The sequence below is a fragment of the Equus asinus genome, chromosome 6 (genome assembly GCF_041296235.1).
Source record: "Equus asinus isolate D_3611 breed Donkey chromosome 6, EquAss-T2T_v2, whole genome shotgun sequence".
NCBI lineage: Eukaryota > Metazoa > Chordata > Mammalia > Perissodactyla > Equidae > Equus > Equus asinus.
Window position 1 is genome coordinate 44,916,048 of NC_091795.1, and position 25,248 is coordinate 44,941,295.

The 25,248-nt window shown below is 35.8% G+C and overlaps 1 protein-coding gene across 5 annotated transcripts in view; it reads right to left on the reverse strand.

Moving 5' to 3' along the window:
• The window catches only part of APLF (aprataxin and PNKP like factor), a 91,246-nt gene that overhangs the window by 50,423 nt on the left and 15,575 nt on the right, over positions 1 to 25,248 (reverse strand). For 3 of the 5 annotated variants that reach the window (XM_014836747.3, XM_070512018.1, XM_070512020.1), the window contains 2 exons: positions 22,832 to 22,903; positions 4,463 to 4,635 (listed from right to left, as the gene is read on the reverse strand). In XM_014836747.3, the coding sequence (XP_014692233.2) occupies positions 4,463 to 4,635; positions 22,832 to 22,903 (245 nt within the window). The remainder of the gene's footprint in view (positions 1 to 4,462; positions 4,636 to 22,831; positions 22,904 to 25,248) is intronic. The other 2 variants (XM_044772603.2, XM_070512019.1) reach the window with 1 other exon arrangement.

The window sequence follows — 25,248 nt, forward strand, 5'->3', positions numbered from 1 at the left end:
CTTTTGTGTTCTTTTTTAAATTTTAAAATATTTCCTTCTTCAAAGGAAAACACTAGCCTGATTTTGATGTCCATTATTCACATGCATATCTTTATCCTTTCACAATAGGATGTGTGCATCTACTCTTTGTGTGTGTTTGTATATATATATGTGAATATTGTACATACACAAAAAAGATATATTATGCATATATGTTACATAACTACATAATATATATGTTATTCATGAAGTAATCCATAATATACATATACATTACATATATGTATGTCCATATACAAATAGTGTGTGCTTTATATATCTGTTACTTTTCTGTTTGTTTTTTTTCTCAACATTATAGTGTGGAGATTTATCCAAGTTTTAACCTGTAGTTCTCTCTAGTACATTCACTTTTACTCCATTATAGAACTACACCAAACTTACTTAGCCATTCTCCAAGTGTGTTCACTTCTAGAATGATTGCTATCGTAAGTTTTCTTGTACAACAGGGGTAGTCAGTAAGAGCTCTGGAACTAGGTAGCTTGGTTTGAATCCTAGCTCTGCCATGTATTAGCTGTGTGACTTTGGGCAAGTCTCAAACCTTCTGTGTCTCAGTTTCTTAATCTGTAACATAGGGATATTAACAGTATCTATCCTTTATAAAGATTGTTATGAAGATTAAAAAGTTTATACATATAAATCTTGTACACAATGTTGTTATGTGTTAGTGCAAAATGGAGCTAGTTCTAAAATATATGAAAATCCCATTGGTATCAAGAAATGTCTGAAATATATTTCAATACTTCCACAGTCTAAGATATGGTCCACTTCCCCTTGCTAAAGGATGGTAGCCTCTCCTTGTCTGGAGACTAGGCAGCTGCGTCCTATGGGTAGACACCTCTCTGATGATACTTGCCTTCCTTAAGACCTGCCCCCATTTCCCCTCATGGCTTCTATTCCAACAACCAGCGTCAACACATCATTACCTGACTAGAAAAGTACCATCCCTGCTTCAACAGGAAAGCAAATATTCACTAAAGAGCTACAGAACCTGGCTAACATGTCCTGATAGAAACCAGAAGAGTATGCCCAAGAATGGAACTTGAAGATGCCAGACGAGGGGATGCAGAATATAAGGCTAGATAAAGAACACTCTCCTGCAACCTAGGATTTAAGGTGCTGGAAGGACACCTAAAGCCAATCCTAATAAACACCTGAGATGGCTTGTTCATGCTTGGAAAAAATACGGCTTTTAGTAAATATGGTAGAAATAGCAGAGAGCCTTGGTAGAGTATTGAAAAAGGGGTCAATAGACTCAAAGAAGTAGGCATGCTAAAATGGATTTATTACATAAGACTAGAGAATCCACCAGTTGACTATGTTCCCCAGAAGGGTCCAGAACAATAGGCAATAAGGTATGCAATAATGAAGCTGTGTTTGGGAGTTCAATGGCAGCTGCCTCTAGAAGTCAGTGTTGGTGGTAGGAGAGGCTGCCAAGGAACAGGGCTCCTTAGAATCAATGGAAATGACAGGATTCTAGAATTGTACAGACCAGGTGGCTACCTTTTAACCATCAGAGGCTAAGTGGATGTTATTTGCATAACAGACAGCAAAGTTGGAGTGGCACTGATCTGTAAGCTTCTGTAACAACGTTTGTCTATCTAGCTGGAGACTACATTTCCAGCCTTCATTGCAATTCAGCGTAGCCATATGTCTAATCTTTTTCAGCGGGATATAAATGGAAGTGATATGTACAAGACAGTTATCCTGGATTCTCTTCCTCATTTCCTTCCCACCAACTGGAAATACCAATGATGAAGCTAACTTGCAAGCTAAACATGAGGATGGCAGAGATATTCCATTAGCTGGAGCACTTGGATTACTTTACGAAGGAGAACACACCTACAACTCTGGACTATTATGACAGAGAGATAAATTCTGTCTTGTTCAAGCCCTGCATTTTGGGGTTGTTTTGTTAAGCAACTTAGCTTTTACTCTAATACAGGCATCAGCAAACTAAAATGCTTAAGTCCAAGTCCAACCTGCTACCTGTGTTCGTAAATAAAGCGTTACTGACACACGGCCATGTGCATCTGCTTACATACTCTCCACAGTTGCTTTTGCACTACAAGAGTAGATCTGAGTTATTATGACATAGATTCTATGGCCTACAAAGCCTAAAATAATTGCAATCTGGTCCTATACAGAGAAAGGCTTTCAACATATGTTCTAATACACAGCACCTTTTGAGAAAGTACTCAGTATTTTAGGTTTCATTTTTATTTTGTATGCTCAAATGTTAAATGTTTAGCCAATGAAACCAAAGACATCCCAAATAAATCTAAAACTGCCAAAATGCTTAAAAGAGTGAGCTATATGCTTTGAATTACAAATGGAATGATGCAAATGTGATAAATATCTTCAATTAAAAATAGCTATTATACTTAGACTGATCTTTAGGAAAATGGTTTCAGGCTGCTGATCTTTCAACTATTGTTACTTCATGAGCAATAAGGATCAAAGTAAAAAAAAAAAAAACCAGAAAATGATTACTGCAAATCAGAAATTCAATGTATTATCACGGGAATATCTGAAAACTCCAAATTATAAACTGAAAAAGAGCTGAAAGTAAAATTAACACCCTAAAGGAAACTTTGCACTACTAAGTCAAAAACAGAACATTTAATTTTTTAATATAAAATACAATTAATTCGGTTACCCTAAACTAGCATTCAATTACTGAAAAAGATATATAAAATATTTATTACCTTTTTCAACACATTTAGCTTGAGAGCAACAATGCACCATAATACTACTCATAATAAAGAGCCTGAAAAAGTACAGTGCTGTTGAAGTGGGTTGTTTTTTCACTTTTATCAATACTAAAAAAATTCATAATTCACTAATCCCACAATTTGATTTATTTAAGATACAATATTAGTCTTTCACACTAAAGGGATAAGCTAATTTGAATGGATACAAATAAAATTAAAGTTGACATATAATACTTTAAATAAGTTATCAGGCAATGACAATACTTTGTTTTATAGCAATGTACAACATTTCCCTGATTTTTGACAAAAAGCATATAATTCTGCTATGGAAATTTATTATAACAAAAAAATTGGTTCTTTATATTTCTTTTTTTTTTTTTTTTTTGAGGAAGATTAGCCCTGAGCTAACTACTGCCAATCCCTCTCTTTTCACTGAGGAAGACTGGCCCTGAGCTAACATCCATGCCCATCTTCCTCTATTTTATACATGGGATGCCTACCACAGCATGGCATGCCAAGTGGTGCCATGTCCACACCCAGAATCTGAACCAGGGATCCCCGGGCCGCCAGAAGCAGAATGTGTGCATTTAACTGCTGCGCCACCGGGCCGGCCCCTCATTATTCTTTTAAGGTATGTAAGATCAGTAGTGATATCTCCCCTTCCATTTCTGCTACTGATAATTTGTGTTTTTTCTTTTTTTCTTGGTAAGCCTTAGTAAGTTTATCAATTTTATTAATCTTTTCAAAGAACCAACTTTTGGCTTTGTTGATTTTCTTTGTTGTCTATTTTCTATTTCACTGATTTCTAGTCTTAGTCTTCTTATTTCCTTTTTCTGTCTGCTTTGGGATTAATTTGCTCCTGTCTATCTTCCTAAAGTAGAAGCATAGATCATTGGTTTTATAGCTTTCTTCTTTTCTAAATATAGGCATTTAATATAAATTTCCCTCTAAGACTGCTTTAGCTTCAGCTCACAAATTTTTATCTTGTGTTTTCAGTATTATTCTGTTCAAAATGGTTTTAATTTCCCTTATGATTTCTCTTTGAGCTATAGGTTATTTGGAAACGTGTTGTTTAATTTCAAAATATTTAGAGATTTTTGTACATATTTGTTATAGATTTTTAATTTAATACTATTGCAATCAGAGAACATACTCTGTATAATTTTGTCCATCTAGTTATATACATCCAGCTTATGTATTCTATAATTTAAAAAACTGAAACAAAGGCATATAATCTGCTAATGACTGCTTCAACAAAACTAGTGGAATAATTTTAACTTTACACCAGACGTTTATTGTAATACCTCGCTTCCTCAGTTTCCCTATGGTATATTTTCTGTTATTTTTATAAGAATGAGGAGTTATACAAGTTTAGTCTAAGCCAGAGCTTAAGACTTTAATAAAATTTTAAAAGCTAAGAAAAAAGATTAAGAAAACGTAGTTGGTTTCAAATTAATCATCCTGGTTACTGTTGGATGGAAAATACATTCTGAACACAACAGTAAAAGACACCACATATGGGAGCAATCACTATTAAGACATAAGTTTCCAAAGTCAAATGTTTTCCAGAAACACACATACACACATCATGTAACTCCTATTTCACCCATGCAGTTTCATCGTACAATGGTTTCTACTGAAGCATTTGTGAATGGCTGAGAGATTAGGTTACAAATACCATTACTTAATCTCATTTCATCAGGCAATCTTACCTTAAAGTACACTTCATTTCCATTTCAGAGTGTGTAGAGAAAACACGGAAAATATATTTGTCGACTAACAACGAAAAACTATCTCCAGGATTCAACTGGTGCCACAGATTTATCTCTAATGGTAAGAACTGGCTCTTCTCAGTAGACAGACAAAAACATGGATTTGTGTGTATCTAGCAAGTAAAAAATACAATGAGGTTATAACCCAAAATTACAACAAAAATATAACTAAGAAGAACTGATCCAAAATTTTAGTATTAAAACAATTTAAATATAAACTTAGACTTAAAAGTCTAACAAATCTGGCATGTATAAGTACCATAATTATTATCTATACATAAAAAAGGAAAAAAAGATACAATATGCCTCCCATTTCTCTAGGAATCAAAGAAAAAAGCAAAGTTATCAATTAACTGGTTAAAAGATACTTTCTTATTATGCTTAAGAGAGACAACCGGACATTGGAAAGAGAAACAGGAAAAATAACTCTAAGAAGAGAACTGAGTCCTCCAATTTTGATATCCAAAATTCACTAATCTCCTGGAAATGGCTAACTTCTTTTCCACTTATTTTCCCCTAAAAATTTCTTACTGTGATTAAAAACTGAGAACCTCTGGGGAGGGAAATTTTCATCAAATCTCTCAAGCAAAGCTTTTTGTTTGTTGTTTGCTGTCACAGAGGGATCTTCTTATTTCGTGTGGATGAAACTCCCGTTATGAAGGTCTTCATCCATATTCAAATTGCAAGTAGTAAATATATCTCAACGTAGAAACTATTACAGTATCCACCACTTTGAATTACGTTTGCCACTGTTTTCCCCCATGTTAGCAAAGATAATGAGAGTTGCCTCCATACTAAGACTTATTGAAAGGCACCTTAAAAAGTCTAACTAGAACCCAGCTGAAATTGGCCATTTCTAAAAGTCAAATAGCCTTTTTATTATCACTATCATCGGGTTTTTAAAACAAATAAGCTTTAGAGTACAACAAAGCAATCTATATAATGCAGATCTTTGGTTTTTGTTTTGTTTTGGGTTGGTTTTGGTTTTGGTGAGGAAGATTGGCCCTGAGCTAACATCTGTTGCCAATCTTCCTCTCTTTTTTTTGCTTGGGGAAGACTGTCACCTGCAGAGCTAACATCCACACCAATTGTTCTCTATTTTGTATGTGGGATGCTGCCACAGCATGGCTTGATGAGCGGAGTATGCAGGTCTGTGCCCGGGATCCAAACCTCTGAACCAGCGAATCCTGGGCCACCAAAGCAGAGCGCATGAACTTAACCACAACACCACCGAGCCAGCCCCTGGTTTTTTAACAGAATCTTATATAGAGCAACTCCCTATATACCTATATAGATATATATATATATACCTATATACCACCATCCATCTATCTACTTCATCAGTTTAAATGAGACCTTTCTGGAGACATCAACAACCTCTCCAGTACAGCAAGTTAATTACCACTCTGGGATTGGACATACACTGAAAATTCCCAGTTTTTCTATTTATACTTCATTAAAGTATCTTGAGATACAACTATATTTTCATACATCAAAATCTTTTTTGATCCCAACCATTTAAAATAACTGTTGGTGTTAAGATATGTTTTACTCACCTTGAGTTTTAACAGACTAGAATTCAGTATAAATTCAGTAGGTAAAAACTTCTGTTCTTACTGTAAAAAATATTCATTATGGAAAAATTAAGGAAGTTTACAAAAGGCCTATTTTTAATGTGGGTGTTTTGAAATTCTAGCAATGTGTCAGCTCTTTCCATTTTTTCTTTTTACCCCTCAACAATTTCTTTTCATTGGGAAACCTGGTTAAAATTTTTATTAAATAATTACTTTCATTTTTTAAAATCTTAAGCTTTTATAGATATAAACTAAGTAAAATATAAACAAGTCTAGAATGTTTTATAGAACATGAAGCAAATCATGTTATTAATTTTGGTAGGCTACTTTAGACTATAATTTATTTTTCTTCTTTTTTAAAAAAAAAGCCTACTTGTGCAGAAAATGTATAGGGTATTTCAGGGCAATATATTCTGATTTACTTTCTATTATATATTAAAACACATCAAAATAGCCACAAACATCTGTTGAACATCTACAACATTCTCCCACTCCATCCAAATGTCAAGTCCCACATCATTTACCTCTGAAGTGTTTCTTGAATCCATTTCTCTTTACCATTTGCAGTCACTGCCCTAGTTGAGGCGCTTACCCACTGCTTGCACTTCCTGCTTGTGCTAACATCATATCAAGTCTCCCTGTTTTCATTCACCTCACTGCTTCCCAAGTCATTCTTTCACATTTCCCTGTGTACAGTCTCTGACGGTCCCCCAATATACACAAAGCACTGCAGTGAAGGCTCTTCATAAACCGACAGTGGTTTCCAACGCCATCTCCCACCTCCATACTCCAAAACCTTCACCCTATACACACAATCTTTGATCCAACCATGAATGTCTACTCAAAATGCTCTTTCATTTACTAGAGCCTGAGATGCCTTATCCCACCCCACCCTTCTGCTTGACCTGTTTGAATCAGTCCCTACACAGCTCTAATAGTCTATGATTAAAATGACTACAGAAGTCTTTAATGGCAGGAAGAATCATAGATGTTTCAATTGTCAGTCATTAGTGAATAATCTCAGGAACGGTTCCAAAGAGTTTACTACAAGAAGTGAGGCTTAAAATCTAATGTGTTTACTAAAAATGCTACCCACTGAGTCACTTAAATAAACTCATCCCTAAAATCATTTGAATTCCATTCTCTATGTGATATGAGGGTTGCATGATTTTTAAACATTTGAATATAATCTATACAACTAGGTAAACTAAATTTTTAAACATTACCCACTTTCATCTTCTAAGAAACTTGTGGTAAAAGAAAAAAAAAAGCAGCTGAGCACGAGCTTACTCGCTTTCATAATCCCAAGAAAAACACATAAGTAACTTTACCTGTCACTTCACATGACTTCATTTGATCAAATACCATACATGATAATTTTAAACTAACCACAGAACTATGGGATTTGGGGAAAGGATCCTAGAAACTATTTAGCTCAACCGGGAAAGAAAATAACTACATTTTAGAAGCTGAAGTTTCCCAACAGTACTTTTCGCCAAGGATGGGTGGGAGAGACTGATACAGAACAGGGAGCATTAAAACAAAAGCTGCCAGGAAAATAAGCATCGTTACTTACGTGCCCAAATTTACAACAACAACAAAAAGACAACTTTGAAAGCTAGAATGAATAAAATCTACCTAGTTCTGGCAATTTAGTTTCATGAGGATCTGGCCATAAGTCCTTCCTAGGTGTATCTGCAATTGAAAATATTGTATTTCCTTTAAATCTGTGTTAGGGCCAGGCCTGTGGCGCAGCAGTTAAGTTTGCACGTTCCGCTTCTCGGCAGCCTGGGTTCGCTGGTTCGGATCCCAGGTGCAGACATGGCACTGCTTGGCAAAAAGCCATGCTGTGGTAGGCGTCCCATGTATGAAGTGGAGGAAGATGGGCACGGATGTTAGCTCAGGGCCAGGCTTCCTCAGCAAAAAGAGGAGGACTGGCAGTAGTCAGCTCAGGGCTAATCTTCCTCAAAAAAATATATATAAATAAAAAATAAATAAATCTGTGTTAAAAGAAAGCAGTAAAATAAAATTTGAAGATAAAAAGTAGAAGTAGAAATTAAAAACAGAGACTCAACAAATTTGGGTAGGCAATTATTGTATTGGTCAGAGTCATTTTACAAACTATATACAAGACTGCATAAGAACGGGAATGCAGCGCAACACCATGTTTATGCAACACCATACTCCTAAAAAGAGTTGTGAATATCTGATTTTTTAAAACAAGCTATAATTTGAATTAATGTTTAGAAAGCTTTCATTATGCTATCAGCCACCCCTAATTTATCTCTCAAAGTGGCTCTCTGGCTCATGGCTAGAGTTTTTGAGTGCAATAAGGCAGGACAAACTACCAGGTTCTGAGCTGATGCACAGTGCCAGCCTTGGAAATCGTTTCCTGCTACCCCTCAGCCTTTTAAGCAAAGCGTCCCCTTCCTTGAATAAGCCATGATCACCACAGTCAGGAACACTGGGTAGCGGGAAGGACAAAAGTAAAGACAGGAATACACATGGCTTCTGCCTGAACCTTGAATATTCTTTAAATGAGGTTTGCTTCTTATAGGCTAAGATAAGACCATGTTCTTATTCATAACTATTTTAAAGACTCAGATGAATCTTAAACAACATTAAATAACAACACAGTCCTAAATTTACAAAGGCTAAGATGTTCAAATATGAAGGCACAAAATTCTAAAAGTTTCCACTTTTCTAAGGTAAAATTCTTAAAAAAGGAAACTAATTACATTTCTTTAAAAAGGCATTACAAACCCAAAGTCAAAGAAACATTCAGTTTGAGTAATTTTTTCCTCAGCTGAAAGCACTTATTTAAATTTTAGGTGGTGAAATATTAGGCATCTAGCAAAATCAGCCACAAACAAAGTGGACCGATGTGTGTGATCCATGATCATCTTTTTCTTTGTCTAAAACTGCTCATACCAGGGATCCCAGGACTAAGAGCAGAAATGACATTCCAAGATATCTAATGTTTGATCCTTTAACTTAAAACCTAAATAAATGTTACTGATTGAAGAAGTTTTTAAAAATTGATGTCAAACTATATACATTCCAACTAAAAAGCCACACATACATGAAGTCCAAAAGGTAGTTTTCTAAAAGCTACAAAGTAGACAAAAATCTAGAAATATTAATAAACAGAAAGGGAGAAGAAACACACACACACAAAAATTTGGAATTAAAACAATGACATAAGTACACATAAAATAAAACTTTTGAAAAGTAGTAGAATACTTTATGCCAATATATTTGTCAATATGTCCAAAATTTACAATTATCTTAAAGAATATACACTAAACTGACTGAAAAAAAAAGCATGTATATTTAGGTGTGAGTGTGTGGCTTGTTTAGAAAGGAGATTGAATAATACACAATATTTTTTAAAATATCAATAATTAAAAATCTTTCTAATCTCTCCCCAAACCAGACCCAAATGGATTTAAAGATTTTTCTGAATATTCAAACTCTTCCCAAGACCAGAAAAAGATGGCAGACTCTCCAATTCCTTCAGTAAGGCTAATTTACCTTTTATTCTAAAAGCAGACAAGGGCAGTCAAAATACTGGCAAACCCAAACCCACGGTGAATCAAAGATATGAGCTACCTATATGAGAGGCCTATCTTTGATGTGTGCCTTTTAACATATCCATGGGATTATAAATGGGAACTTAAATAGACTACACTATAATTTTAGAAGTGGTACAAAGACTGCATTATCCCTGAGGAAATGGAACTAAAATACAAATCAACTTTCCATAGCTTTCTTTTGGAGTTAGCACTAAATATCAAAGAAAGATTGATGTGTACCCCCCAAAAAAGTTCCTCTCATTTTCAATGTCTTTTTTTCTTAATTTGGAAAGCATTCTTTTTACGTATTTATTCTACAAAATGAGTTGTGGAAAAGCTTTGTAGCATTTTATAACTATTTTCCAAGTACACTCATAATTTCATGGGAAGAAAAACAATCACAAGTCAGGAATTTTATTGTGCAACAGAAAAAACACAACCTTCCAAAGAAGTGTATTTTAAGGATCAATACCAAATGGGAAAAAAAAAAAAAAAACCTTTTGCAATTTATACGTAGTTATGCAACTACTCCTTCAATCCACCAAGAACCAAAAAGAATAAGATTTTATTAAAATGAAATAAAAGCACTGACAGCTATGAACTCACCCTGAGGCTCTAACTAACCACTGGTGATACCGTCATTTACAGAGACCATCATTATTTTGCCTTTAAAATGTATTTTCTCCCTGCTGATACCAGACTGTGGATTAAATTTGAATGACACACAGAAAAGCTAACATACTCTCCTCATGAGCTAACATTATCTCCTCATGCACTATTTCTAAGAACTGGTGAGAGCTACAGCCTTTTTTAAAGGGAAATATTAGAGGAAAAAAAGACAAATTCATCCAATTTAAAAGGACAAATTTGTAATTGCCCTAACTACATTCACCTATCATTGTCAAAGCTACATTTTTATTTGATTGGATTTCTAATTTTAAGGAAAGCATGAAAATATTTAATCACTTCAACATAATTTGGAGTATACAGCATACAGAATGGATCACCAAACAAAACATTTGCAACTGCTGGGAAGATGGTGTTGTAGAAAGACTCTGAATTCACCTCCTCCTACAGACACAACAAATTTACAACTACCCTTGGAACAATTACCCCTGAGAGAGAATTGGAAGTTGGTTAAAAAGAACCCCCACAAAAAGGGATGGTACTGACTGAGGTGGAAGAGGCAGAAATTCCTTTCTGGAGAGGAAGAAGCCACATCCTAGCCATGGTGCTTCATGACCAGGAGCAATCCTAAGGTACAAAGCATTCCCTGGGGTAGCAGGGGATCTGAGCAGAACTTTGCCACAATAAGCAGATTTTGGACTCAGCACAACTGAGACAAGCATCATTAACACCTGGCTTTGCTGACTATTAACAACAATGGGGAATACTACCAGAAAAACTATCAAACATAAGGGAAGGAAAAAGCCTGCTCTTAAAGGGCCCACACACAAATTCACTCATTTCAGAAAGCAACCTAAAATCATCAGAAAGGTGCACAGTCCTTTGGTGAAAAGAGGCTCACATGATAGGTTCTGAGTGCATCTCAGTGAAAGGCAAAACCTCCCCAGGCTAGGACCATCTCCACTAGGACTGAAACATTGGTGCAGTGATTATTGTGACCTAGTACAGGCCTGCTGAGACAGACGTTGACAGATGCCACTGGAGTTCTTCCCCTGGCCCGTTAGCACAGGAGTCTGCCCCACCCACTAGAGTACCAATTTAATCCAGCTCAGCCAGGGCAGGCAGCCCACCCTACGGACTGGCCCCACCCAACAGCAAGCCCTCGGAAAACTTGTGGGCCTGCAAAGGCAGGATGTGTTAGACCTCTGCAACCAAGGGAAGTGGGTCTGCCTCTGTGAGGCAGGATGTATGTGAGGGGTGGGTCTGCATTGGCAGAGTGTGTGGGGCAGGGCAAGTGGGTCCACTTCAGCGGGTCAGGAAGTGTGCTTGGGGCAGGACTGCATTGATGGGGTGTGTGGGGGCTGCAGCTAGTGGGGCTTGTCAGCTACAGCAGACTTGTGCTTCTCAAACAGCCACATAGGGGATTGGCTCCACCTTTCAATGCCTGAAATGATTGTATGCTGCCATGCCTGGGTCTGGCCCCAATAAGGTGCACTACTGAGAAATCTGACAACAGCCTTGCAGGCCAGAGGCCTACAGCAATTGTAAGCCCCTGAGCCTAGCAACCAGCCAAGTTAGGGACCTACTCACTTAACATAAAAACTGCAGCAAGAATGTGCTATTAGACTCTGCATCCAACTGTGGTGGGGCTCCTCACACCCAATAAAGTGACTGAAGGGACCACAGCAGCCACACGCAGTTGAGCATTATAACTCAGCCAGCCTGGGGAGCAGCCTAGCCTTCCCATGCACCAGCAGCAAGAGCAACCCTGCCACAACAGAAGGACACACATAGCCCACACAGGCGACACCCCTGGAATATTTGGAACTGGTGACAAGATAGACATGCTCTGCTGGGCTCCATAAGGCATCTCTTACATAAGGCCAATTCTGCAAGCTCAGCAGATGTAGCTGATCTACTGAGTACATAGATATAAGCAAAGAGAAAGAGGCAAAATGAGGAGACAAAGGAATATGTTCCAAATAAGGGAACAAGACAAATACTCAGAAAAAAAACAAAACAAAACAGAGATAAACCACCCACCTGATAAAGAGCACAAACTAATAGTCATAAGGATGCTCACTGATCTTGGGAGGAGAATGGATGAATTTAGTGAGAACTTCAACAAAGAATTGGAAAATATGAAAAAGAACCAATCAGAAATGAGGAATACAATAATGGAAATGACAAAATTCACTAGAGGGAATCAATTGCAGAATAGATGATACAGAAGAACAGATCAGCAAGCTGGACAAAAGACTAGAGGAAATCACCCAAGCTAAACAGATAAAAGAAAAAAGAATTTTAAAAAATGAGGACAGTCTAAGGGACCTCTGGGATGACATCAAGTGCACTAACATCCATATTATATGTGTCCCAGAAGGAGGAGAGAGAGAAAAATGGGCAGAGAATCTGTTTGAAGAAATAATAGCTGAAAACTTTCCTAACTTAAGAAAGGAAACAGACATCCCGGCACAGGAAGCACAGAGAGCACCAAAGAAGATGAACCCAAGTGGTCAACACCACGAAATATTATAATTAAAATGTCAAGAATTAAAGAGAGAATTCTAAAAGCTGCAAAAGAAAGGCAACAAGTTACACATAAAGGAAACTCCATAAAGCTGTCAGCTGACTTCTCAGCAGAAACCTTACAGGCTAGAAGGGAGTGACACAATATACGTAAAGTGCTGAAAGGAGAAAATCTACAGCCAAGAATACTCTACTCAGCAAGGTTATTATTCAGACTGTAAGGAGAGATAAAGAGTTTTCCAGACAAGCAAAAACTAAAGGAGTTTATCATCAATAAACTGGCCTCACAAGAAATGCTAAGGGGACTTATTTAAGTGGAAAAGAAAAGACTACAAATAGGAATAAGAAAATTACCAAAAATAAAGAAAATAAAATCACTGGTAAAGGCAAATATACAATAAAGATAGCAGATCAACCACTTATGAAGCTAAAATGAAGGTCAAAAGACAAAAGTTACTAAAATTATCTATTCCCATGAAAAGAGGGTAATGGACACACATGCACAAAAAAGCAGTTAAATACGCTATCAAAAACATAAAGTGAGGGAGTAAAGAGCAGACCTTTCAGCAAGAGGTCAAACTTAAGACACTGACTTACTAATAGATTGCTATGTATGTAGGTTATTATATATGAACCTCATGGTAATCACAAACCAAAGCCTATAATAAATACACAAAAAATTAAGAGAAAGGAACACAAACATAATACTAAAGACAGCCATCAAACCACAAGGAAGAGAGGAAGAGAAGAAGAAAGGAATGGAGAACTATTAAAACACCCAGAGGAAAAGTAACAAAATGGCAATAAGTACATACTTATCAAGAGCTACTTTAAATATCAATGGACTAAATGCTCCAACCATAAGACATAGGGCAGCTGATTGGATAAAAAAACAAGACCCACAAATATGCAGCATACAAGAGACATACATCAGACCTAAAGACACTCACAAACTGAAAGTGAAGGGATGGAAAAAGATATTCCATGCAAATAGCAATGAAAAGAAAGCTTGGTAGCAATACTTACGTCAGACAAAATAGATTTTAAAACAAAAACAGTAAAAAGAGACAAAGATGGGCACGACATAATGATAAAGGGAACAATCCAACAAGAGGATATAATACTTGGAAACATCTATGGACCCTACACAGGAGCACCTAAATATATAAAGCAACTAACAGACAAAAAAAGGAGAAATAGTAACACAATAATAGTAGGGGACTTTAACACTTCACTTACACCAATGGATAGATCATCCAAACAGCAGATCAATAAGGAAACATTGGCCTTAAATGACACATTAGATCAGATGTACTTAGTAGAGATATAGAGAACATTCCATCCAAAAACCACATAATACACATTCCTTTTGAATGCACATAGAATGTTCTCCAGGATAGATCACATATTAGGCCACAAAACAAGTCTCAAAAAATTTAAGAAAACTGAAATAATACCATGCATCTTTTCTGACCACAACAGTAGGAAACTAGAAATCAGCTACAGGAAGAAAATTGGAAAAGCCACAAATATGTGGAGATTAAACAAAACGCTACTGAGCAATGACTGGGTCATTGAAGAAATCAAAGGATAAATCAAAAAATACCTGGAAACAAAAGAAAATGAAAATACGACATGCCAAAATTTATGGGCTACAGCAAAAGTGGTTCTAAGAGGGAAGTTTACAGTAATACAGACCTACCTCAAAAAATAGGAAAAATCTCAAATAACCAATCTAAGAGTGCACCTAAAGGAACTGGAGAAAGAAGAACAAACAGAGCCCAAAATGAGTAGAAGGAAGGAAGTAATAAAAATGAGAGCAGAAATAAATGAAATAGAGACTAAAAAACAATAGAAAAGAAATAACGAAGAACTGGTTCTTTGAAAAGATAAACAAAATTGACAAACCTTTAGCTAGACTCACCAAGAAATAAAGAGAGAAGCCTCAAATAAATAAAAACAGAAGTGAAAAGAGGAGAAATCACAACGGACACCTCAGAAATACAAAAGATAATGAGAGAATACTATGAAAAGTTATATGCCAACAAACTGGATAATCTAGAAGAAACGGATAAATTCTTAGAATCATACAACCTTCCAAAACTAAATCAAGAAGAAACAGAATTTGAATGGACCAATCACCAGTAAGGGGATTGAAACAGTAATTTAAAACCCCCAAAAAATAAAAGTCCAGGACCAGTCGGCCTCCCTGGTGAATTCTATCAAACATTCAAAGAAGACTTAATACCTATCCTTGAACTCTTCCAGAAAATTGAAGAGGAGGAGAAGCTTCCTAACTCATTCTACAAGGCCAACATTACCTTGATACCAAAACCAGACAAGAACAACACAAAAAAAGAAAATTACAGGCCAGTATCACTGATGAACATCAATGTAAAAATCCTCAACAAGACACTAGCAAATCAAATACAACAATACATTAAAAAGATCATACACCATGATCAAGTAGGATTTATTCCATGGATTCAGGGATGGTTCACCATCTGTAAATCAATCAACATGATACACCACATTAACAAAATGAAGAATAAAAATCACCTGATCATCTCAATAGATGCAAAGAAAGCATCTGATGAGATACAGCAGCAATTTAAGACAAAAACTCTGAATAAAATGGGTATAGAAGGAAAGTACCTCAACATAATAAAGGCCACATATGACAAACCCACAGCTAATATCACACTCAACAGAGAAAAACTGAAAGCTTTCCTTCTAAGAGCAGGAACTAGACAAAGATGCCCACTTTTGCCACACCTATTTAACACAGTATTGGAAGGCCTAGCCAGAGCAATCAGGTAAGAAAAAGAAATAAAAGACATCCAAAATGGAAAGGAAGAAGTGAAACTGTCACTATTTGCAGATGACATGATCTTAATATAGAAAACCCTAAAGAATCCACCAAAAAACTTTTAGAAATAATAAATGAATACAGTCAAGTTGCAGGATACAAAATCAACATACAAAACTCAGTTGTGTTTCTGTACACTAACAACAAAGTAGCAGAAAGAGTAATTAAGAATACAATTCCATTTACAATTGCAACAAAAAGAATAAATTATCTAGGAATAAATTTAACCAAAGAGGTGAAAGATCTGTACAGTAAAAACTATAAAACATTGTTGAGGGGCCGGCCCAGTGGCGCAGCAGTTAAGTGCACACGTTCTGCTTCTCAGCAGCCCAGGGTTCGCCGGTTCAGATCCCGGATGCAGACACGGCACCGCTTGGCAAAAGCCATGCTGTGGTAGGCATCCCACATACAAAGTAGAGGAAGATGGGTATGGATGTTAGTGCAGAGCCAGTCTTCCTCAGCGAAAAGAGAAGGATTGGCAGTAGTTAGCTCAGGGCTAATCTTCCTCAAAATAAATAAATAAATAAATAAATTTTTAAAAATCATTGTTGAAAGAAATCAAAGATGACACAAAGAAATGGAAAGATAGAATGTACTCATGGATTGGAAGAATTAACACAGTTAAAATGTCCATACTTCCTAAAGCAATCTACAGATTCAATACAATCCACATCAAAGTTCCAACAACATTTTTCACAGAAATAGAACAAAGAATCCTAAAATTTATATGGAACAACAAAAGACCCTGAACAGCCAAAGGAATCCTGAGAAAAAAGAACAAAGCTGGAGGTTTCACACTCCCTGATTTCAAAAGATACTACAAAGTTATAGTAATCAAAACAGCATAGTAGTGGCAGAAAAACAGACATATAGATCAATGGCACAGAACTGAGAGCCCAGAAATAAACCCACACATCCATGGACAGCTAAGTTTCGACAAGAGAGCCAAGAACATACAATGGAAAAAGCAAAGTCTCTTCAATAAATGGTATTGGGAAAACTAGACAGCCACATACAAAAGAATGAAAGTAGATCATTATCTTACACCATACACAAAAATTAACTCAAAATGGATTAAAGACTTGAATGTAAGACCTGAAACCATAAAACTCCTAGAAAAAAAACATAGGCAGTATGCTCTTCAACATCAGTCTTAGCAGCATATTTTCAAAAACCATGTCTGACCAGGTAAGGGAAACAAAAGAAAAAATAAACAAGTGGGACTATGTCAAACTAAAAAGCTTCTACACAGCAAAGGACCATCAACAAAATGAACAGACAATCTAACAACTGAGAGAAGATATCTGCAAACCATGTATCTGATAAGGGTTTAATATCCAAAATATACAAAGAACTCATACATCTCAACAACAAAAAACTAACAATCAAATTAAGAAATGGGCAAAGGATCTGAACAGACATTTTTTCAAAGAAGATATACAGATGGCCAACGGGCACATGAAAAGATGTTCAACATCACTAATTATTAGAGAAATGCAAATCAAAACTATAATGAGATACTACCTCACACTCGTCAGAATGGCTATAACTAACAAGACAAGAAATAACAAGTGTTGGAGACGATGTGGAGAAAACGGAATTCTCATACATTGCTGGTGGGAATGCAAACTGGGGCAGCCACTATGGAAACAGTATGGAGATTCCTCAAAAAATCTAAGACTAGAACTACCATATAATCCAGCTATTCCACTGCTGGGTATTTATCCAAAGATTATTAAAACATGAATGCGTAAAGATACATGCACCTCTAGCACCTCTATGTTCACTGCAGCATTATTCACAATAGCTAAGACTTGGGAACAACCTAAATGTCTATCAAGGGATGAAGAGATAAAGATGATGTGGTATATATACACAATGGACTACAACTCAGCCATAAAAAAGATGAAATCTTGCCATTTGTGACAATATGCATGGACCTTGAGGGTATCATGCTAAGTGAAATAAGTCAAATATTGTACGATCTCACTCATAAACAGAAGATAAAAACACCACCACCGACAAACAAACACATCGATACAGAGATTAGATTGGTTGTTACCAGAGGGCAAGTGGGGAGGGAGGAGGGTAAAGAGGTGATTAGGCTCATGTGTATTGATGGATAATAATTAGTCTTTGGGTGGTGAACATGATGTAATCCACACAGAAATCAAAATATAATGATGTACACCTGAAATTTATATAATGCTATATAAATCAATGTTACCTCAATAAACAAATAAATTAAAAATAAAGCTTTCCCCCAAAAAATCTGCTGTATTCTGTTATATAGTTTTACAAAGGTTTTTTGAACTAAAACTTTTCTCTCAACATTTTATTACAATTGTGTATATAACTTGCTTTAGCAGATCAAGTAATTTGTGATTAACCAGGAAACAGAGAATAAATGATATTTAGCACACACTAAGTAAAATGAATGAACTGGAAGTTATTTACCCATTTATTCTCATTATTTTCAAGATCTTAAAACTTGCATTAACAATTAAGGTCTGTTTCAGAATTTCTGTAAATTTCTCTAAATTGCACCTTGAAGATGCACTAATAATAAGTAGCTGAATAAGTAAATAAATCTATTTCAAGGGAATAGCCATTTTATTGAAACTATATTAATATAAACAAGAAATCAAGCATTACATAAAGCATAGGACCTAGATGTATATCACCACGTCCAAGAAGTAGCTTCCCTTCAACTATTACAACATAAATATAATAATTCTTGGAATAAAATTCAAAACCCAATTAAATATTTTTCTCAAAGAGCAATCAAATTCTAGTACTACAGTTGTGCAGTTCCTTAAAAACAAATACACTTTCCCATGTCTTCCAGTGTTTGGTAGTTTCGTTTAAAGAAGTAATTACAGTACATTGTACTATTTTTCACACCTTTTTCATGTTGTAAATGTTCCATGATAATTTTTCTTTTCCCTGAGGAAGTTTAGCCCTGAGCTAACATCTGCTGCCAATCCTCCTCTGTTTGCTGAGGAAGACTGGCCCTGAGCTAACATCTGTGCCCATCTTCCTCTACTTTATACGTGGGACGCCTACCACAGCATGGCTTGAGAAGCAGTGCGTACATCCACACCCAGGATCCGAACTCCAGGCTGCAGAACCGGAATGTGTGAACCTAACCGCTGCACCACTGGGCCGGCCTCCCATAATAATTTTTTAGAGACATAACACATACAAGATATTATGTGTGAACCCAGCACCCAGTTTAAGAAAAAGAAAATTACCATTACCTTTGATGTCCCCTGTGAGTCGTTCCCTATCCCGTTCTCTTCTCAGTTCCCTCAGAGGTAAGTATTATCCTGATTTTTCTGTTTCCCACTTCCTTAACTTTCTTTATGGTTTTACTATCTATTTTTATAACCTTGAAAATACTATTTATTTTGTGGGATTTTTAATCTTATATAAACAGAGCCATACTGTATGTATTCTTCCAATGCTTGCTTTTATCATTCAGTATTATGTTCCTGATTTTTAAAGATTTTTATTTTTTTTCTTTTTCTCCCCAAAGCCCCCCAGTACATAGTTGTATATTCTTCGTTGTGGGTCCTTCTAGTTGTGGCATGTGGGACGCTGCCTCAGCGTGGTTTGATGAGCAGTGCCATGTCCATGCCCAGGATTCGAACCAACGAAACACTGGGCCGCCGGCAGTGGAGCGCACGAACTTAACCACTCGGCCACGGGGCCAGCCCCTTATGTTCCTGATTTTAATCCACATTTTTTCATGCTTTCACTGTAATTTATCTTCACTGTTATAGTATATTTCACAATATACTTACATATAGCATTATATATAGTTGGTATATATCACAATATGTTTATCGATTCTACTGTTGTGGAAATTTATGTTGCTTCCAGTTTTTCACTACTGTATAAAGAATTTTGTATTTCAGGTGCTTGTACATTTTGTTGGATGTGTGTTGTGAGGTCTGGCACGCCTGTATCTTTGGGAAGTAACGTCAAGCTATTTTCCAAAGTGGCTGTACCATTTAAGCTCCCACCCACAGTTTATAACTATTCTACTTGTTCTACATCCTCACCAATACTTGAAATTGTTAGACTTTTCATTTTTGCCAATCTGTTGGGTGTGAAATGGTATCTTATTGTGGTTTCATTTACATTTCTCCACTTAAAAAGGAGGCTGAACGCCTTTTCATGTTTACCGACGAGTCAGGTTTCCACTGCCATAATGTGCCTCTCAAGGCTTTGGCCCACTTTTCTACCGAATTATCTTTTTCTCATTGATTGAAGGCATTTGCCATATATTTTGGATGTCACTCCTTTGCCAATCATATGTGTTTTAAACATCTTCTCCCTGTTGTATTTTTCATTTCATTTCAATATAGCATCTTTTGATAAACAAAGGTTCTTAATTTTAATGTAATTGGCTTTTTTTAATCTTCCTTTGACAGTTTCTGCTTTTATATCTTACTTAAAAACTCTTCCTTAGTCTGTCATAAAAGTTTTTTCCTAAATTGTCTTCTAATAGTTTTATAGTTTTGACTTTCACATTTAACCCACCTCGAATTGATTTTTGTGTATAGTTTGAGGTAGGGGACTAAATTTTATTCCCAAACAAATAACAACTGTCCCAGTAACATTTACTGATAAAAAGTCCTCTTCTCCACTGATACACAATGCCAGCTCTGGCCCAAATCAAATTCCCACATAGATAAGCCTGAATCTAAGGTTGCTTTGAGTTCTAAAATTCTATTCACTTGAAGGCACTAAAACTTCTTGTGAAGATAAATCAACAATAAGTTTTAACTTCAAGAATTTTTTTTTAAAGAAGAGAACACCAAATGGCAAGAGAATCCTGACTTGGGAAATAAAACGGGAAAAACTACTGCATAGGGTTCAAAGAACCTGAGTTCTATTTCCCATGCGACAGCTTGCTGACTACATAGAATCAGACATTCTCCAGTTGTCAAAAATAATGGTACCAAGAAAAGGGTAAAAAATATTTACCTTTCTCTCATTTCTATAAGCTCACATTTACCAGAAAGTTCATAACATTATACTAAGAAATATTTAAAAGATAAATATAAACAAAGGTATAATTTAAATAAACTTCATCATCCCAAATTTTACTTTTATATGTATAACCTAATGAGGAATTTTTGCTCTAGCTTCTAACTTTGTATCAACCACAGTTTGGTGCTCAAACTTGTTGACTTCATATAGTTGTCTTACATGAGTACAATCTATTTGAAGACCAAGTAAAGGCGAAGAATATTTTCTAAAAGGTGTCTTGAACATCATGGAACTCCCATGCAGAAATGTGACCCACTTCATAATGGATAAAGTTTAACTCGAAGAGAGAATTCTCCATTAATAAAATCACCTTTAATTTAAGTGTACTTATTTTATATTATTAATACTCTTTTGAATAGTCACAGAAGTTCAAAATATATCGGAATACTTTTCATCTAAGTATAGACCCAACTCCAGTTAAGAATCTTTATGAAGGCAATTCGGAAAACATTCTAGTTTTTACAATAAAAATGTCCTTGATTAACACTGAGAAAAAGTATAAATAAGTTTTAAAATATGCATGCATTAGTAAAACTGATGGTTTCCTAATGGCCTATTTTTGACACATAAAAAATTTAATGCCATGTAAATTTCATTATAAGGGTTTCTTCTTAGCAGTGAGTAAATAAGAGTCTAAAAAGAAAATCTAATATTTATTCAGTTGTTCACAATTCAGTTGATTAACTTGCTCACAAATAAATGTGCTGAGTTCTTAAAATGGATCATTTCATCGTTTACTACTCTGTTACTGTGAATTTTTCAGACGTTATTTGAGGCGAAAACAAAGCTGCAACAAACGATAGGAATTAGAGGCAATAACCACTGTTTTTATAAGTGGAATAAAGAGTACTGTTGGTTTTTTAATTTTCTGTGACATGTGCATCCATGGTTAGTAGGATCTGAATACTAATTATACAAACCTAGAAAAGTCTAGAAACCTACTGTAGAAGCTGATATTCTCTGCTTTGGTATCAAAAATAACCAAACATGTAATCATCAGGGACTATTTAAATGTTACACTCATCAAACAATTAAGTACTCACTATAGGTCCTCATTTCATTAACATGAATTGTAGAGCAGTAAATCTAAACAATGTAGAAAGTAAGTAGTAAGTTGCGGGCCTTCCACTTGAGGAGCCAGGTGTACTACTTGCCATAATTGCTATTAATGATATGCTCTATCAGAAAAGGCAGGATAAGGAATTAGAGATTCCTATACTCCTAATCTTAATGTGCTTCAGCATCAACAAAAACAAATTTCATTTCAGGCCATAGTAGCTTATGGAAAATGTGTTAGAAATTAGGTACTAGAAAATAGCAGAATTCTGTAAAAATCCAGGACATTCCCACTCCTAGAAATGCCACATATAGTTCTCACTGCAGCGTTATAAAGGAATGAATTTTGTTCCATAATAATTTCACCACAACAGCATGTGGTCCCGAATAAAGGGACCCTCATACACGCATTTCACTCTCATGTGCAAAAGATTCTGCAAACGAAAAGGAATAATCACCCAGCGTATTCTCAGAAACTGCTGTCCCTACAGAGCATCGGCGCTCAAAATATAAAGCAGGCAATTAAAATTCTATCCCTCACCAGGAACTTTCAAATTAAAGTTATTTTTAAAACCCTAAAGTTGAACAAGGTATAAATTTTAGAAATAATCAACTGTATACACAGAGTAAAGAAATCTGTTAAAACACAACCCTATAACACCTAAGCGGCTTTGGTTGCTACCCGACCCCAAAAAGACCAAACATTACATAGTTAAGTGCTTTCTTAGAGGCTCTTGCTTGTAATATCCAATTTTGAACAAAATCATAAGGTATACATGAACTGGGAGTCATCTTTCATTAAAATTCTAACTACATAAAGTAACACGGCCCTGTGAGAAAATAGGTAGTTTCAATAGTTTAAATCTTTCTCTCCCAATTATCTTCTGGCAATAAGAAGGATATATTCTGACATTAATTCCCTATTCCCTTAACCTTAGAAAATAATCCCCTCTCATCAGGAGCTGGAAAAAGGTGAGAAACAAAAGAAGTTAAAATAAGTCATTGATAACGTATTTACCGGTTTGATTCGAAGCTGACCATCTGCCACCTCAAGAATGGCATGTCTTCTGGATACTCTCTTATCTGTTATCTACAGGGGAAAAAATTAAAAATTTCAAACACAGCCACCTCCCTAAAAAACAATAACAGCAACAACAACAAAAAAAACCATAGCCACGTTTCTGCAATTAGTAGGCTAGATATGAAATATATTATTCATTCAACAACTATATAACGAAATGACTATCCTCACTGAACAGATAATGAAACAACTCAGAGATTAAGGGACCTGCTCAAGGTCATAGAAGAATAAATGGCAGAGCAAGAGACTCAAGCTCGGAATCTAACAGATCCCAAAACCTTGCATGATGATTTCCATATAAGACAGACAGACGGTGGGGATTCTTATCAATAAAAATCATAAAATGAGAAAAAAATCTATATAATATGTACTCACTAGGAAACATTTCAAATACAGGAAAGACATAGTATTTTATAACGACAAAAGTTTTCAAAAAGCAGCAGTCTGGCAAATGTAACAGGTATGACTACAAGCTCTGGGGTCAGGCAGACCCGTATTTGAGCTCTGGGGCTGTCAGCAGTAGTTAAGAGAATGGAAGGCAGGAGGCGGAGTAGGGAAAACCAAATATTTACAGTGAAGAAGAGATCATCACCTATTTTTCAAAATATATATTGGCTTCCTGTTTTGAGCCAACAGTGTCCTACTTATGCTCACAATCATTTCTGCATACCAAAGTTTAAAAACTGTTTGCACTTTAAATGCTGAAATTGTCAATCAAGACTTCCCTGCCTGGCTATAAACACAACACTTAAGATGGCCTTTGTAATTTGTGGCTGATACATCATGAAAACATTTTAAGCACTCCCCTTACTTAATACCATAATTATTTGGCCCATCTCTCAATTATCTTATATCAAGTCTGATATTTTCCACATCAGGACCAAAATTATCAGTAAAACCAGACTACAGCAATGCCTAAATTCAATTAAACCCATTAGTTCTGTAAAAATGTGAAACTGCCAGGAATCAGTACTCACTGTTTTCAACCAGAGAGTAGTTCTTAAGGCTGTGATTATATAAAAATAGTAACATCAGGCATGACAGCAGGATGAATTCCAAATACATGAATTTTCCACACAGCTACAGTTAATTTTTATAACATTTTTTAAAATAAAATATTTCAGGGACTGGCCCCATGGCATAGTAGTTAAGTTCATCGTGCTCTGCTTCAGCAGCCAGGGTTTATGGTTTGGATCCCAGGCGCAGACCTACACCACTCATCAGCCATGCTGTGGTGGTGTCCCACAATCAAAATAGAGGAAGACTGGCACAAATGTTAGCTGAGGGCTAATGTTCCTCAAGGGAAAAAAAAAAGAGGAAGATTGGCAACAGATGTTAGCTCAGGGTGACTCTTCCTCAGCAAAAAAAATAATAATAATAATAATAAAGTATTTTAAAGGTAGCCTATTTAAAACATATCCACTGTTAGCCACAACAGCTATTTCAAAAAGGTAAATATAAATAATCTATCCTATCAGAAAAGAGAGGAGAGAAATTTGGAGGTTCCTACAGTCTTTCCTATAACGTGCCTTAGTGGGCCAAAAACAACAGCAGTCATCTAATAACCCACTTTACCATTTGCATAGATTTTATCTTTCTAAAAAAATTTTTTTTACTAAGGAAGATTCGCCCAGAGCTAACATCTGTTGCCAATCTTCCTCTTTTTCTTTTTGCCTGAGGAAGATTAGCTCTGAGCTAACATCTGCACCAGTCTTCATCTATTCTGTATGTGGGTCACGGCCACAGCATGGCTGATGAGTAGAGTAGGTCCACACCCAGTAAGTCCCAACCTGTGAACCTGGGCCACCAAAGCGGGGCATGTAGAATTTTAACCACTCAAACACAGGGCTAGCCCTAGCACAGATTTTATCACTTGCAAGGAACTTTCATGTAATGTAGAGATTCACCATAATACTGTCACAGCTATTATTTACATTTTACATATTTGGAAATGGAAAGTCCACAGAATTCAAGCAACTTGTGTAGGTCACTCTTCCAGTAGATAGCACTCAAATTCATACTCATCAATAAAAACAATTATGTGAGAAAAATAGTCATATATGATTCTACACCATGTAATCATTCAGAAGTACTTTCAAGAAATGTAAATTATTCTGTGTTGGGCATAAGAAGTTTCTATTTTTAACTTGGGTAGTAAACTGTCATTGCTAACTTAAATAATACAAATCAATTTTCTAACCAATAGAGTAACAAACTATCAGATATAAAGCTATGACATACTGATGGTTCCCGGAATAGTCCAGCTTGGGTTTGTTTCTTTTCAAACCATATTTTTGCAGGAAGCAATAATGGACTTTTCCTATCTTAGTCTTTTTTTGAAGTAGACTTCACTG